This window comes from Calliopsis andreniformis, chromosome 2 (genome assembly GCF_051401765.1).
Source record: "Calliopsis andreniformis isolate RMS-2024a chromosome 2, iyCalAndr_principal, whole genome shotgun sequence".
NCBI classification, from domain to species: Eukaryota; Metazoa; Arthropoda; class Insecta; order Hymenoptera; family Andrenidae; genus Calliopsis; species Calliopsis andreniformis.
In genome coordinates this window covers 4,088,051-4,103,279 of record NC_135063.1, presented here as the reverse complement: position 1 = coordinate 4,103,279, position 15,229 = coordinate 4,088,051, and the positions used below count along the sequence as shown (strand labels likewise).

General features: G+C 40.8%; 2 protein-coding genes and 1 long non-coding RNA gene across 3 annotated transcripts in view; all 3 read left to right on the top strand.

Moving 5' to 3' along the window:
* The window catches only part of LOC143186186 (farnesol dehydrogenase), a 64,831-nt gene extending 58,489 nt beyond the window's left edge, over nt 1-6,342 (top strand). The window contains exon 6 of the mRNA XM_076389698.1: nt 6,112-6,342. Within this exon, the coding sequence (XP_076245813.1) occupies nt 6,112-6,198 (87 nt within the window). The 3' untranslated portion in view covers nt 6,199-6,342. The remainder of the gene's footprint in view (nt 1-6,111) is intronic.
* LOC143186198 (uncharacterized) lies at nt 3,248-3,776 on the top strand. The gene is made up of 2 exons (XR_013003023.1): nt 3,248-3,443; nt 3,517-3,776. It is a non-coding gene; the product is annotated as an uncharacterized LOC143186198 (long non-coding RNA).
* On the top strand, nt 6,223-10,764 carry LOC143188326 (uncharacterized). Its single transcript, XM_076392533.1, has 3 exons — nt 6,223-6,400; nt 6,466-6,673; nt 10,044-10,764. The coding sequence occupies exons 1-3, from the start codon at nt 6,223-6,225 to the stop codon at nt 10,195-10,197; spliced, it is 540 nt and encodes a 179-aa protein (XP_076248648.1). The 3' UTR covers nt 10,198-10,764.
* The last annotated feature ends 4,465 nt before the right edge of the window (nt 10,765-15,229 follow it).

Below are 15,229 nucleotides of genomic sequence, written 5' to 3'. Positions count from 1 at the left end.
CATTAGGTATTCTAGTTTGTTCCATTCAAAGAAACGTGCCGGGAGACGTAATGGTTTTTTCACCAATTACGAGAGTCAGCAAATAAGGAGCCCTCAGCAGATTTCAACTTCGCATTTTGTAACGCGTTACATAAATTCTTACGTAAGTCCTTACGCTGAACACGTTACGGTGCCGATATCGAATTCCTTGGTGTTCTGTTAGTTGGTCGACGGATCAGGAAAGAATTGACCGAGACGGCTCAGATTAAAAGTGAGAGTCAGAGACTCTGATTAACATGGAAATAAAACAGTGAGAAACTAACTGTTCTAATGACCAGATTTAGTATCTATTCGAAAGCAGTGCCGTGCATAAGAATCCAAAACATTAGAATTCCAGCTCTTGCTACTCGAACTATCAGCAAGTAAACGAGTAGTTTCGACAGTGTTGTCTTTGGTAGAAGATCGAAGTCGATCCTCTCTTCGGCACGATGAAACCCGCGCAGCTGATTCTGGACAGCGGCGCGTAACACGCAAGGAGCGAAAAGAGATACACGCAGGAAGCGGTTTTACGCGGAAGCGTTGCAACCATCGTAGATGCAAGCAGTAACCTACCTTTATGACCGACGATCTTGCGAGTGCATTCCCCTTCTCTTTCCTATCCGTGCTGCGTAATGGGACGGTGCACAGGCTATCACCCAGGCCGCAGTAAAAGTGAGAAATCACCACGGAAACCGTGGCACCAGACGAACGGTTCACTGCGCAATCATTGTTTTAATAATACTACGCACAGGTTTCATTCCGCGCCGCACCTCGTAACAGTGCCGTTGCCCTTCTGGAAAATATTGAAACGATTCCTTCGGATGACGCCGTTTCCGCTTCCATCCGGGCATCTGTTTCCCCTGTTCGCGGATATTCCTTCGAATGGCCGTTTCAAGACGCGATCGTTCGGTTTGAGATCTTGTTCCTTGACTGCGAGATGAGATCCAAGTCCGATAGTGTCTTTCAACCTGGGTTTTATCATTCGTCCGAAGAGCTTTTTTTTCAGTGATATATTTGGAGGGAAACTTGACGAAAGTTTTCAAATTTGTCAGTGAAGGTGAATTGGTGATGGATATTTTTCGTCGTTTGTCTGAGAATTGGAGCATATGAGTATAGGTCATATAATGATAAGGGGAAAATATTTCTTTATTTTAAACGTGCGTTTTCATCATTATTGAAGGTACAAAGGAGGTATTGTGTAGCGATCGAATTGGTTTGCAAATATTCGCTACAGTTTCGTGACTCCTTTATTACAACCATGCAGATTTTTATTACTTCCGGCTTATTGTGTGTTACAAGACCCACTGACCGAGGTAAATGATTGGTATTCTTGGTCATTCGCTTACAAAATTTTGAATAAAAGCCTGGAAGCTGATACAATTATTTATGTATTATAAATTTAAAGAGGCAATTAAGCATGACATTTGTCAGCAATATTCATGAAGAACGACGAGTAACGAATAATATTTTCACCGAGTGGTTGTATACGTATGCAGAATTACTGTTTGCAATTAGCATTGCGGTTAAATTTAATAGCTGCTTACAAATATCAACCAAAACAGACGAGAATGTCAAGAATAAAGTCGTTTAAAAGCTTTCGTCGTTTTTAGAGTCATACGTGATAATCTTAATCTTCAATTTTTTTACCACTCTGAAATTAGATTCATTATTAGAATAATCTCTGTCTTCACTTAGGAAGCCACTTCTAGCTTCCTTGTTTCCTCTTCTAAGTCGTTTACCGCTAGACCATCGTGGAATCAAACGAAAATTGTTCAACTTTGACTTTTCGCGCAGCCGTTCACCAGCCAACAGATGCGTTGGACTTTCGCGAATCCCGTTCGAAAATGGCTATACAGCCCCTGGCCATTAAATGTGGACTATTAGTAATTAATTTACTGATATCTATCTTGAAAAGATGTAACGGTTAATGATTATTAAATACTTCAAAGATGACTTTCAGGTGTTATGAACATGTTGACATTTTTATGGCGTTTCAGTCTCACTCTAATTCTAAAGTGAATTCAAGCAAGTAGAAATAAATAAGTAGAAATAAGTAGAAATATTACAAGTTACATAAAATGTATCTAAAATCAGTTGTATTTCTGGTTTTACTGAACTTTAGTAGTGTTTATCTATTCGATTGCGTGTATTAAGACTTCTATCTTAAAAAGACTAAAGCAAACAAAATTCAAATTTAGGTAATGGAAGAATATTCCAAATGAAAAAGTTTTATATTGATACTGACAATTCATCTACAGTAGTGGCCAATAAGATTACAACACTCACTAAAAATATTATTTATTGAAGATGAAAGTAATTGTAAACGTGATAGATATATAAAATATATCTAAATTGTTATACAAATCAAAATTTCAAATATATAAAGATAATTAGATTAATAACAGATAACACAGATGATTACCCCCTATGTGACAATTAAATCAAAGGCATTGATTTTTGAAGGCGATGCAATTTTATAGCCTCTATTTTTATCATCACATTATGAAAAATGAGTAAGAAGAATCGGCTATCTTAGAAAAGAGATAATTTTATTAATCTGAAAATCTTTAGCGGTTCTAACTCGCTGATCAGTGGCCGTAAATCGCAAATCGCGACGATTTCGTGGGCGTGTTGTTCTGTTTACGCGTGTTTCACCGGCAACCACGTGGGCGCCTTTTCGGGCGTCGAGCGACTTCGATAAACGGGGATTTCGAAAGCGACGATGGAAAGCCGAATGCTGAACACGTAATCGCGTGGACGCGGACGTATGCGGAACACGATACGCGCGATCGAGTCCGCGGCGAAAATGTAGCCGCGTGTCGTGCTCGCCCCGCCACCAGCTCTGCGGGCTGCACTGAAAATTAAAACGTACGCCTGCAGGAGACGTATCCACTGTTCTTCAAGCGCCGCCGCGGAGAATGGCAATGAGCTACAAGTCGTACAGTAAACACGGTTAATTCGTCGCGTTTCACTCGGTGCATCGTGTCGAGCTGCTGGAGGATATTCTGACATTGTGCTGCGCGAGTGGATGAGTGTATTTTGCAAGTGTTGATTCGGTGGAATTCACGTTGCTCGTCTTACTGTGCGGGAAAGCGGATATTCCGCTTCGTTTTAATTTAAAGTTATCGGAGAGTTATTGCCGATACTTTTCGTTGAAGTGGATTACTTGGTCAAAGTGGCATTTCATGCGTGTAAGTGTCTGATGTAGTTATTTATTAATTCTATTGTGTAAACTATTACCGAGCGTCACTTCGGTTATATGAACGTTTACGGTAGCTCTAATTCAAACAGCAAATTAATGCTTTTGCGATGAAATTAAACAACAATTAACTGGTCAGACATCGGTTAGTTACTGCTGTCGCAACTAAATTTCGGAACGCATAAATTTCGAAACATCAACGGGCAAATGGATGAGCAAATGAATTGTACGTGGGTAAATGATGATAAACTGAGAAGATAATTTTGAAATGAATCTGACGATGGGAATACACTCGTTAGCGGTGTTTACATTTGCTTTGGGTAAATGTTGCGTACGAGAGGCCTCGCGTCAGTCGAAAGAGATCCTTCTGAGCGGAACATACGAGAACCTGTTAAGTCAAAGACTGACCTCGACCCATATAATCGTAGCATCGATGCACCAAAGGTGATGCATCAATTGTGCTGACGTATCGGCAACAATTAGGTAATTCGGAAGTCTTTGGCGCAGATAAGACAGCCTGCAATGTCATAAGAAAAATAACAAACCTTGGGGAACTGTGTAATCACATTGAAATATTTTCCATTCGGCAAGAACAGTATCGTCAGTCCAAACCACTGACGCCATCTTCGAAGGCCGATTCCTCTTAATTATTTCTCTTTCACAAATCACACGAACATCTCGAACTTTAACCACGCACATTTTGCTGTTTGCCTAACAATCGTGCCCATGTACTCCAACATCCAATCGCAATCATTTTATGGAAATTTCCAGCATAGCGTGAGTAATCTACGATCGTGACAAACATACAGTTCCTGAAACCGAACAGTCGGGACCAAATATCAAAGCTTCCACGCATCTCAGTCGTTTAAAATCCTTCTCTCTCAAGTTCACCTGTAGTATGTCAGATTCGATCTGTCAGAGCAGAAGGCAATGCGCCGGTGACCTTGGACGTCCGTTGTCCTCGACATTCTCGCAGGATCGGAGGTGGTAGCGCTCGTCCCGCGATTGGTCGAGGCAAGAAGTCCCACCGATCGTCGATTCACTCGCCTCTGTCAACGCGCAGTGTTGTTATCGTCTCTCGAACAGTGCGCTTAGTGCTCGTCCGTACCTCTGCTCCTCTGCGTGACTTAGGTCGCGAGCGAAGAAGCAACCTGGTCTGGTCTCGCCACGACGAAATGATGCAAGGTGTACCTCGAAAGGTGGTTGCACAAGCGGCGAGGTGACTCGCGCGCGGCTACTTCGTCAGTGTTCCACGATCGGGAGACCCACGAACGTCACCCGCGCGATCGAGGATCGGCGACGTCGAGTCGAGTGTTCTTTCGTCTGGGAGCCACTAGGACAGCCCCGGGTTCCGGGAACTTCTAGCGTCGTGATCTCGCTACCTGTTGATCTCGCGTCGTGTTATATCGATGCTCGACCGTTGCAAAACACGTCACTGCAGGGACTAGTTGTTCCGACTGTTATGAAGTTCCGGAGATAGTTAACTGCTTCCTCTGACACGTGTGAACGTCTTTGCGAATGGCGACTCTGGAGAGCACAGTAAATCTGGTAGAATTCGGTGAGTGTCTAGACTCTTGGAAGTTGTTCTCGATTTGGGAGTATCTGCATGGCAGTTTTGTAGATTAATAAATATGAGTTAGCATAATACCAACGTTTGGATGATACGAAGTTAAACATTCATGAATTAATCCTCCAATTCAGGAGAAATGGAAGTGTGGAATGAACATTGTAATGTGATGTGGATGTTCTCTGGAGATGGAAGTCGTAAACGTTATCTTATGGTCCACTGACGAATAAGTAGGTATCCGGTTCTTTCTGACTTTCTCAACTGTCCTTGACATTGGAGCGTATAGGATCATCTCGTAGACAAATTACATAAGCCGAAAGAGAGGAAGATATGGAATGCAAGATCTTTTTGTAGCGTGTCTCGTTGTGCCTCGAATCTGTCCTCGCGTGACCATGAACCTCTCTCCGCCTGAATTAAACTCGTATTTTGATTCTTGCAAAATACGTCGTATTTTAAAAGCTATCCTTTTAATGGCTAGAGGTTGTTCACAGCGTCATTTCTTTTTGCTGCCTCGGTCTACGTCGATACCTTGACACGAATGGTGTATGACAATGAGTCTATATTTGTTCTAGGTACTTTTTTAGTCGTTCTGTGCGAACAAAGAGGGGTTCTGAGCGAATCGAGGATTTCCCGAGCACTGCCATTTTCGTAAGTCAGACCAGTTGCGAATAACAACGAGCTTGTTTGCTCCATTAGGATGCAAGTGTTGTGCTGCTATAATGCATTGTTGTACTTATAATAACGGTTGATCGTTTCTTTAATTGCACTGTATTTGCAATTGAAATCTTTAATTGAATATGAAGATTGAACTTGAAAGAAGTATCAATACGCAGTCGAGATACAAATACCTACAGCTTAGATTGAAAGAATTGATATAGAATGCAATAGATTTGTTGCTTCGTAACCAGTTCCCCAAATTATTTTATTTAAATGCTTGTATTTTGAAAACTACAGCCACTTAATCATATTCTAAAGGCAAAGATTCACATATATTATTAAAATATGTTTACCAAGAAGGCATAACGCATCGAATATCCCATATCATTCGATCTAACTTCCCACTCAAAAGAAACGATCGTCAAACAATTACGCAAGTGACCAGTAGATCCGAACGAGTTTAGTGAACGTTGAATCCCAATTTCGAGGCCGTTCAGTTTCCGTTCTGTCAACTGTCAGCCACGTGGCTGGCAATGAGCCTTGTCAGGAAGAAGGATGCGGACTTTTTTTAGCCACTGCCAGTCGGTTCTGCTTTAATGAAAAACCGAGCGCTCCGCTGTAATCTCGTATGGAAAGAACCGTTCTACAACGAATCGCTCTTCACTTACAGATCGCCCGTGAGTTAAAGGAAGGGGACCAAAGCAGCCGTCGCCACGAGGAAATGAATCCTCGAGCGTTCTCCAGCAGAGACGCATAAGCAGTCGATCGGGATACATAAAACATGCTGCCCACTTCGAAACTGCTACAGGAGGAGCCTTCGGGCTCGCAAGCCGAGGCCAGTCCAACCAGGAATCCATCGGGTGGCTTGGTCACGGTGCCATCGATCGTGGTGGACGACGTGGACGGAAACGACGACGATCCACCACCTTACACCGCGATCGCGCCACCGAATCACGTCGGCTGGCCGTTCAACTTTTCGAGGATTCCGTATTCCGCGTGCACCACGACCCCCTGCAGAGCTGAGGTGCCGTTGGCGCAGTTCCAAACGACCCTCACGTCAGGCTCGAGTTTCCATCCCGAGGGAACCAACGGTCAGCACACGTCAATTTCGATGCCTTTAATGCCCTGCCGCCTATTCAAGTTCGGATCCCACAGATCTGTGTTCGCCCACACAGGACCCACATTCCCCGACAACATCTCCGTGAGCAAGGACAACGGCGGAAGGACACGCAGTGAGTATATTTGTCGTGAAGTCCTTGCGCTTAGATTAGTTTTAATTTACTGTCCACAAATGAACTCAATGCCACGTTCGGATTAGTCGAGTAAATTGAATTCAAGCTACTTGCAGTTATGTAGCTTGATATTAAGTTTCTGGTTACACAAGCTAAGTGTATGAATACTTGGATTCAAGAATTCAAAAGTAACTTCAATTCAAGCTGTCGTAAATGAGTAATAAAAAGTGTGTGCTGGTTATTTAGATACGTATGTTTCTAGCAAACTATGCATTTTTGACAGTCTCCTTGATGTTCACATGTTTATCAAGTTATATGAAACTTGCACTGCATAGTATAGTAAACAGTACACATTAATTAATGTATATTTTTGGACAAAAAAAAATTGAAGGAACCTCAGTTATACTTGAAACTTTAAGGGATATTTAAAGTCAAGTAAAATAACATGTTCACATTGGTTAAATCGTCTCCAATTACTTGCATTCAAGACACTTAAATTTAAGTAACTTGACTAATCTGAATGAGACATTTCGAAGAGAACGAACTTCGTCAGAAAGTGTGGATGTAAGATTGTAGGGTTGTATGAGACAATTAGTCAATCAATTGTAGACCGTCGACTACGCTAGTAAAGACATCAAACGCTGAGTCTACATCAGTGAACAGTTCGCAAACTTTTTATCAATTTGAAAACGCTCGCGAACAGTATGTAAATTAAATTTCCTAGAAATAGTCTGTTTGCGTAGCTGTCTGTATACTGTTCTTGTTTGCGAATAGTGTTCTCGAATTGTTCGCTGGTGTGGATTCAGATGAAGGTTAAGCCTTTCTGTTTTCTAAAATACTTCCCGAGACGCCTGAAGAACAATTTTAGAAATTTAATCAATGATAAAACAAATTTCTTTTTCCACAAATCTACTTTCTGGTGGTTTTGTAAAACGTTCATCGCATGAGTAGAGCAAACAAATCGCCAAGTAATGGATGGATTGGTTGTGTTTGTAACTGTCAAAGGCTTGCACAAATTGTCTAGGATGTACGAGTTAAAGGTTTAAGGGAGAATGTTTCATATAGTGCAGTCGTTCTATGGATCGAGAATGACACATTCGTGTTTTTGTCTTGAATTGACTGCTCCATGTAATGTATGCTTGATGACTATATGTGCGGTGTTAAGTTTTTTGTACGTGCATTGTTTTTGTAGTGAATGACGTCAATTTCAATAATCATGTTGATAAATTGTTTTTGAAACTTTTTTGCATGTGCATGTGAATGACTCGAGGTCTTTACATTACACGTGCTGGTGGAAATTCAGGTTCCAGAAGTTATTATTCCAGCTTATAATACTTGAATATGTGGCATTGAAAACAACAACAGACTAGTCCTACTATTCGGAAAAATCAGAAAAACAGGCGATTTAAAATGTTGGGTTGTTTTTGTAATCAATTAATTTTGAACAATATTTAGCTTACACATGTTAGTCGACTTTTGCACTCAATGCCTCATATAAAAGAATTACTTAACGTGATTTTAGTGTTTTTTACACGTATTTGCGTTAAGCATGCTTGTAGAATATTAAAAATTATTATCATTTCGAATAATTTCTCAATATACATAGGTCATAATTATTTAACACTAGATTGCCTAAGCAAGTTATTTTGACTGCTTTTGAATTTCAATTAAGAAAATAATGATTTAAATAATGACACAGCTTCTTATAATTTTGTGACTTTTTCTACAACATATAAATGGGTTAATTAATCATTGTTGTTGCCCCCCCCGTCCTTCACTTCCGGAATATATATGTGTTATACCTATATTGCCGAAAAGCAGTCATTTTGACTGCTTGGAAAAGACCAGTTCGGCTCTGGATTGGAATAACATGATAACATACAAGTTCATGATAAATTGTCGATTTCGACATATTCTTGATAAGTTGCAGTTGTTCAATAACTAAAGTTATTGTTATTGTTATTGTTATTCGTACTTGTTATTCGAATCTTTATGCCAGGCCTGGCCACGCGCTTTGTTCCCTTTGAACGCGCTGTAACGTCATTCAGATGGGAAGGAGGATCTCTGAGTTTTTTTTCGAACTGAAATACATTTTTTTTATTGTTAATACTTATTAATAACTTGTTATATGACTGTAAGTGATATAAAATATATTAAAAATTACTGTTAAACAAATTTCTTTGCGCATTAGTTATTTTTTCACAATGCAGTCATTTTGACTGCTTTCAGGCAATATAGGTATATACTAAGCTCCCGTCTTTCTAATGTTAATGAAAGTGTACGTCATTTAACAATTTTTTGTACGTGTTTCCTGCAACAGATCACGTTTCTTATGACATACATAGTTTTCCAGAATTTCATGTACACGTGTGCGAATAGCACGAGGACGTGATGTGTTTCGTAGTAAAGACAAACATTTCAGAAATTATCATCGCACGAAGAAGTGCTGAATTAGAGTTTTTAGGTGTAATCGTTGGATGATTGGCTTCATTTTTCCTCTTCGGTTTCATTTCTGGCACTTTGTTTTCGTAAACAACACCACTGCAGCGAATAATTTCACAAAATTACGTAATTACATTCTGGATAATCGGCATGTGTATAATTATTTTTAATTGCGACGAAGAGCGTATTCAGCAACTCGTTTATCTTGTGATCCGTGATTCCGCGGAGCTAGCAATGGTCCGTTTCTCGAAATCGTTTCACAGCGATGAAGAAAACAAATTGGCGCGAGTGCAAAACACAGAGGAAAAATGAAGCTCGGTGTTTTTCATTAAATTTTCCATCGTTTGGAGCACGCGTATCGCGTGTAACGAGATCATCGACGCTCAGCTTTCATTGCGCGTAATTCGGCACGCTGAAAATTCATTACCGTAAATTTTTCATTGTAATCAGTGAATGTAACACTACCGAACACGACCGTTTCGCTTTGCAATTAAGTTATACTTTTTTTACGAGCTTTTCTTCGCTCCTCGTTATTATCCGACCACCTCTTTCAATTTAAAATTAAATACGTTTTTTAACATTGACGGCAAACAAGCATTTACTCCTTCCGTGATGGAACAGCGACGAATTCAAAGCCACGTGCTACTCTTTGAGACCCTCTCTGTTTCGTTGGAAAAATTAAACAGCACCCGTCAAAAAAGATTCTGCAGTTTCGTGTGCGCTAGTTTAATGTATTTGTGGAATAATTTCTCATTATATTTTGATACTTCTATCCCAATTAACGCTTAATGAACAGAAATAAGGAATTATGAATGGTTTTAAAGCTTAACGCCTTACTCTTCACATATAAATCTCACACGTGGAACATTTTCGCTTAATTGACCGACCAGAAATGATAAAAATAAAAATATTGAAATGCTTTTTACAGGATACGGTGCTATTCTTGTGGGAGCAGCTGTCATTATCTTCCTCATGGTTTTATCGATACTGGTTCGATTTGTCATGGAGAAAAGCCTCTGGCGAGGTCAATCGTAGACATCCTTGAAAGAGGAAGGCCAGATTTTATAAAGAACATTCTCTGAACGCTTCCTTTCGTTCTTGATTGAGACTGAATTTAGAGTAAGCGTTATAGGGGACCAGTGTACTTCTAAGAAAGAGAAAGTTGTATTGTTGGCATCGAATGTTTGAGAATAAGGACACAACGTATCTATAGAATATGTGAATTTTCAAAACGTCGTGCTAACTATAACTGGGTGGATATCCGTGCATTTAGATAATAAGTGTGATATCAAGTATCTGTAGTACCTATTCTATGAAATGACGTGAACGCGTGAATCGTTTTAAGATTCAGTGTTAAGTTTGCCTTTGACATTAGGAGGCGTGTACATATGCTTTTTTTACTATCGTCCTTGACATTTTGTAATTTAGATATAAATTTTGTTAATTTTACATTTTTTCGAAGAGTAGGGGAATAGTGAAGCTCTCTGAATTATGCAAGGAAATTTCTAAGAGCAGTTTTTTTATCGTTCCCTTAAACATTTTGTAGTTTATACGTGAGGTGTTTTTTGTATAGTAAACCAGATTACTAGAATTACGACACGGCAGTTACTGTCATAAGATGTTAGGAAATAAAAACTTCACTTTTTGTACTTAATGCTTGATAATATGAACCTTAAATATTTCTATTGGCTCAATATCATGTTCGTGAAAAAAGTCGGCAAGTTGGAGTTAGATGAGCAAACATTGGTATATTGACACTCTTAGTCATAGAATTTTAATACCTCCAAGATACTGCGTTGTTTCTGCATACATGTACTTACATTAGGATTCAAGAATTTCTAAATTAATTTGCAAACAGTACCTATAACAAGTGTTATATGTACTGCACAAACTTTCCATTGAAGAATCGGGAAGATTCGTTCCTAACCATGCCCCATTGTTGTATTGACACGTAAGTACATATAATTTTATGTGAATACGAAACGATCATATTTTAATCAGTTGACCTAGTCTTTCAAATCAAACTATTAAAGAATAATTTATAGGAGATGACATACCTGCAAAATAATGATTGTAGTGACAATTTGAGCTACATATGCTATTTAATTATTATCAGAGATTGCAATTTATATTATCTTATGCGCCTTAATATTCTTGGAAAGCAAGGTTCACCGAAGTTTGCGGTTATGACGATTTACCAGTGTTTCAGGAGATGTTCTCCATTCGTTTTACAGAATTACAACTTGAATCATGATTAACAGTTTTATATAGTCATTGTGAAGCCTAACCATGATAAAGTCAGTTTGGTGCTGGCATTCAAACAGTCGGCGTCCCTCAGGCTGGCATCCAAGCGATGCGCCACCGGGGAAATTAGCCAGCAAAATAATTCATGGACGAAGCTTTTATTTGACGTCCACATGGAGCTCGATATTGCGCGAGCGTCTCGTTCGCGCAAACAAACGCGCCGCGAAATTGTTGATTCACGCTAAGTACCCTCTGGAGTCTTTATCGTTTCGCAAGTACCAAAAGCTGCGGCGAAGAGAAGCTGAAATGGAAAATATTATCCTTATGACCGCGTTGATGATGAACGTTTCTGTTGGACTTCCTTTATTTCTCCTTTTCTCTCCATTCTGTTTCGTTGGAAGATCTCTTCTGAGTATGGGCCAATTTCAAGTTGAATTTATGGTAAATCTGAAACAGTAGACACTTCTGCATTTTAATATGAAAAATTCCATAATTCGTGAAGGAGATCTCTCATATTGAAAGAACATTCGCTTCCCCGAAATATGCCTTTAACCATAATAGCTAATTTTCCTGTTTTTTGAATTCCTAAAGTTACCGTACCTTAAGATACAACCACTTCGAATTGAAGTTTAAATTGCGTAAACTCGGGAGAAACAAGAGTCTGGTTGAAAAGTAAATGCAAGAGCGAAATGGGGTAGTCGCCTTAAGAAAACGAGACAGACGGGGTTGAAGCGAAGGGTAATAGGTGCACGCGAGAGGGTTAGGGACTTGTCAGCGGTTCCCGGTAGTTAATTACCTTACATGAAAGGAAGTTTCGGTCCTTTTGGCACGCCACTTGGTCCCTACGTGATGTTGAGTCCTTCTCCGTCTCGTCCAATGACCTTAAGTACCACTCACCCCATCCTTTTTGTCACCTGTAACGATAAAGCCCTCCTTAGCTGATATAACAGGTTCTGTCAACGATCAAAATTTGGAACGAAAACGCTGAATTAATTTTATATTCAAAGTATATTTCTCAAGAGCCATTATTACTTTAACGTTATTTTTAAATCTTCTCCGCAGAATATGCGAATGAAACTGCCAGTTAGTATTCCACAGACAAAGTACAGCTCGTATCGGTTTTTCCCTTCCGGGCTTCACCGAGTTTCCGGCAGTTGTAAAAAAATCAAGGAACAGGCGTCATACCTCGTGGAAATAACAGGAAAACCAACGACTCGTTTCACTGGTGATTTATCGGCGAAGTTGTTCGACGCGAAACATGAATTCTCGATTCCGTAACGATGATTCGCCGGGATGTAAAGTGACCGCGTAATAAAATCGTGCGGAAGTTGGGAGAAGGGAAACCGGGCCAAAGGGCAGCTAGATCGAGCTACTGCGTCGTTACGAAGCGCTCAAATCGATACAGTCGACGATGTTCCCATTTTTATTCGAAAATTTCTGTTGATTGGCATCGATTAAAAGAGTTATTCGTCGGTCGGTTTCGAAACGCCCACAAAGAGGCCGCTGGCGTATGAAAAGAGGCGGATAATGTAATTACGCGCGTGCACCAAACTGTGCATTTTCTCTTCGACCAAACCCTCTAACTCCTAACCTAACCAAACGACTCTATCTTTTCCAGCTTTTCTTTTCCTCGGTGAAATTATCTCTGTGAAATTCTGAAATGAAGCAAAACTGTTGCAGCGAAAGAAGAAAAAACAAGAGCGCGCGAGGAAATGGAACAGCGTAAAGGAGCTCGAATGCTTATCTAAGCATTACCATGATTACGCGCGCAACAGACCCTCTCCGTGAACTATTACTACACCTGCTCTGACGTTCTCTTGGTATTACTATCAAGGTTGTTCTCTCATTTTCGCCGTCGCGTTTAAATGCTCTAATCTCACGTCTAAATTGCGCACAGTCGAGGAAAATACATCGTCAATTTTTATCGTCGAAGATTTCACACTAAATTGGAATCCCCAGTTTCACGATGCTGAGCTTTTGCTTCCTCGTACGTTCTTCTCGTTCTCGTCTCTTATTAACAGTAATCACGCCCAGGCGTATAGGGGTGGATGCGCGCAGAACATCCCTCTTTCACTTTTCCCGAGTGAAATTGGGATACACGGCTATTGTAGCGTCGCATATGGACATGGAACACATTCTGCCCTCTCTTCGTCCGTGTTGCTACCCTTTTCCCCGTGGCCGAACCAGGGGAGAGGGTAGCAGAGATTGCACTGACACATCATTCATATACAGCTAAATCTCATATCGGTTTCTGATCCCGCGGCTATGACGGCCTTTGAAGGGTCTCTGGTTGCCACCCTAGCCCGTCCAACCCCCGCGTTTGCGGGCCTCTGTTTATTGTTACGTCGCATTTATGCATGAACCGCCACGATACCATTGTCACGGACACATGACGAGCCGTGGAGGGACGGACAGAGATGGAGAGGTCTGTCCTCTCTGGACGGAAGTTGGTAACGGTGAGAATGGAGGCTGCTGAGTTATTGGGCCAAAACGGAAATCGATGAGACACTGTGCTCCCTTTTTCGATAAGAACCTCCTCTTCAAGACTGAAGAGAATTTTATCTTGCTTGCGAACAGGGCAAAGGTGTTCGAAACGAAATGTCGAGACAATGAAGAATTGAGCTTTGAAAGTAGGTTGTGGAAATTGCGATGAGTTTAGAAGGAGTAATTCAACATTTTCGACCATTCTTCTTGGAGGATTATCCTGTGTGGAGGATGGATTCAAGGTTTTCATAAAAAGGTTCAACAGGAATGCGAGGTCGGAAGCCGAAATCGACGAGGGACAGAACAAGAGGAGGTTAAACGGGCAGGAAGCACTTCGACGAGGTCGTTTCCGGCCGAGTCTGATGTGTCCTGAGTTGGATCCCGACGTTATCGCAACAATTGAATAGCTCGAGTCCTCCATGCTTTCCCGCTCTTGCTGCGAGGCCACGATAAGCTTCAGAAACAACGTCTAATAGTTCCCCTTGCGATTACTGCTACCTGTATTTTGGCATCAGCTTCGAACATCCTATGCTCCTCATTGTCTTTCACAGAACTCTATTACTATTTGGAACTTCATTATATTCTTATTCTTTTAAATTTGATTATCCTTCTTTACTATAAGTTCTACATCTACTGCGAGTACGGTTGAAACGTATCTGATTACAAACGAATCCAGAAGAGAACCTTCAAAGTTCGTTTCATTGAAAATAACCTCTGCAGAAAGTTGCCAATAGATGTTGCCGCCCCTATACGCTTATCTCGTGCAAAACACAAACAGCGTAACGCGGCTGGAAGTTCGGCAATTGAATTTGTAAATCGCGCATCCCGAAACACGGCTGTTCACGATAACAGCCGAGATAAGTGCAGAATCCGACGATGCAGGAAACGTTATCGCCATGTCGCGTCGGTTTCATCTCCACCCGTTCCGAAAATGTCACGAGGAATGTAAAGTCCCATCGTTCCGATCTTAATCAGTTATTCCACGAAGCAGACTGTAATCGTAACCCACGCAATTCCCTTCCTAAGGGTTCGTTCTTCCGTATTGTTCTATGGGAGAAGGGGGCTTAATGCAATCGGAGGTGGCATGAGTTCCCTCGCAAACTTTTGTTCTTCCTTCTTGGCCCCTGTAACCGCGAGAAAATCGAAAGGGATCGGTGTGACGTGAAATTCTACGCGCGCATTGTCTGATGAGAACAATGGAAGAAAACTTTCGTCATATTTATTTATGTATTCGTGAATACCTTTGCCAAGGATTTCGCAACCCTTTCGGAAATTTTATTTGCAAAAGCAAGAAACTATCATTCAAGCTGCGATTACGGTATCATTGCAGAATTATCGCTGGATAAGATAGTCGAAGAATCTTGAGAGTATATCAGTGTCTACGTC

What these genes read in the sequence shown, in the direction of transcription:
- LOC143188326 (XM_076392533.1), top strand. Translation starts at nt 6,223, where the DNA reads ATGCTGCCCACTTCGAAACTGCTACAGGAGGAGCCTTCGGGCTCGCAA. An exon ending in CGCGCCACCGAATCACGTCG is followed by an intron (nt 6,401 to 6,465) that starts GCTGGCCGTTCA and finishes TGCAGAGCTGAG; the next exon opens with GTGCCGTTGGCGCAGTTCCA. An exon ending in CAACGGCGGAAGGACACGCA is followed by an intron (nt 6,674 to 10,043) that starts GTGAGTATATTT and finishes TGCTTTTTACAG; the next exon opens with GATACGGTGCTATTCTTGTG.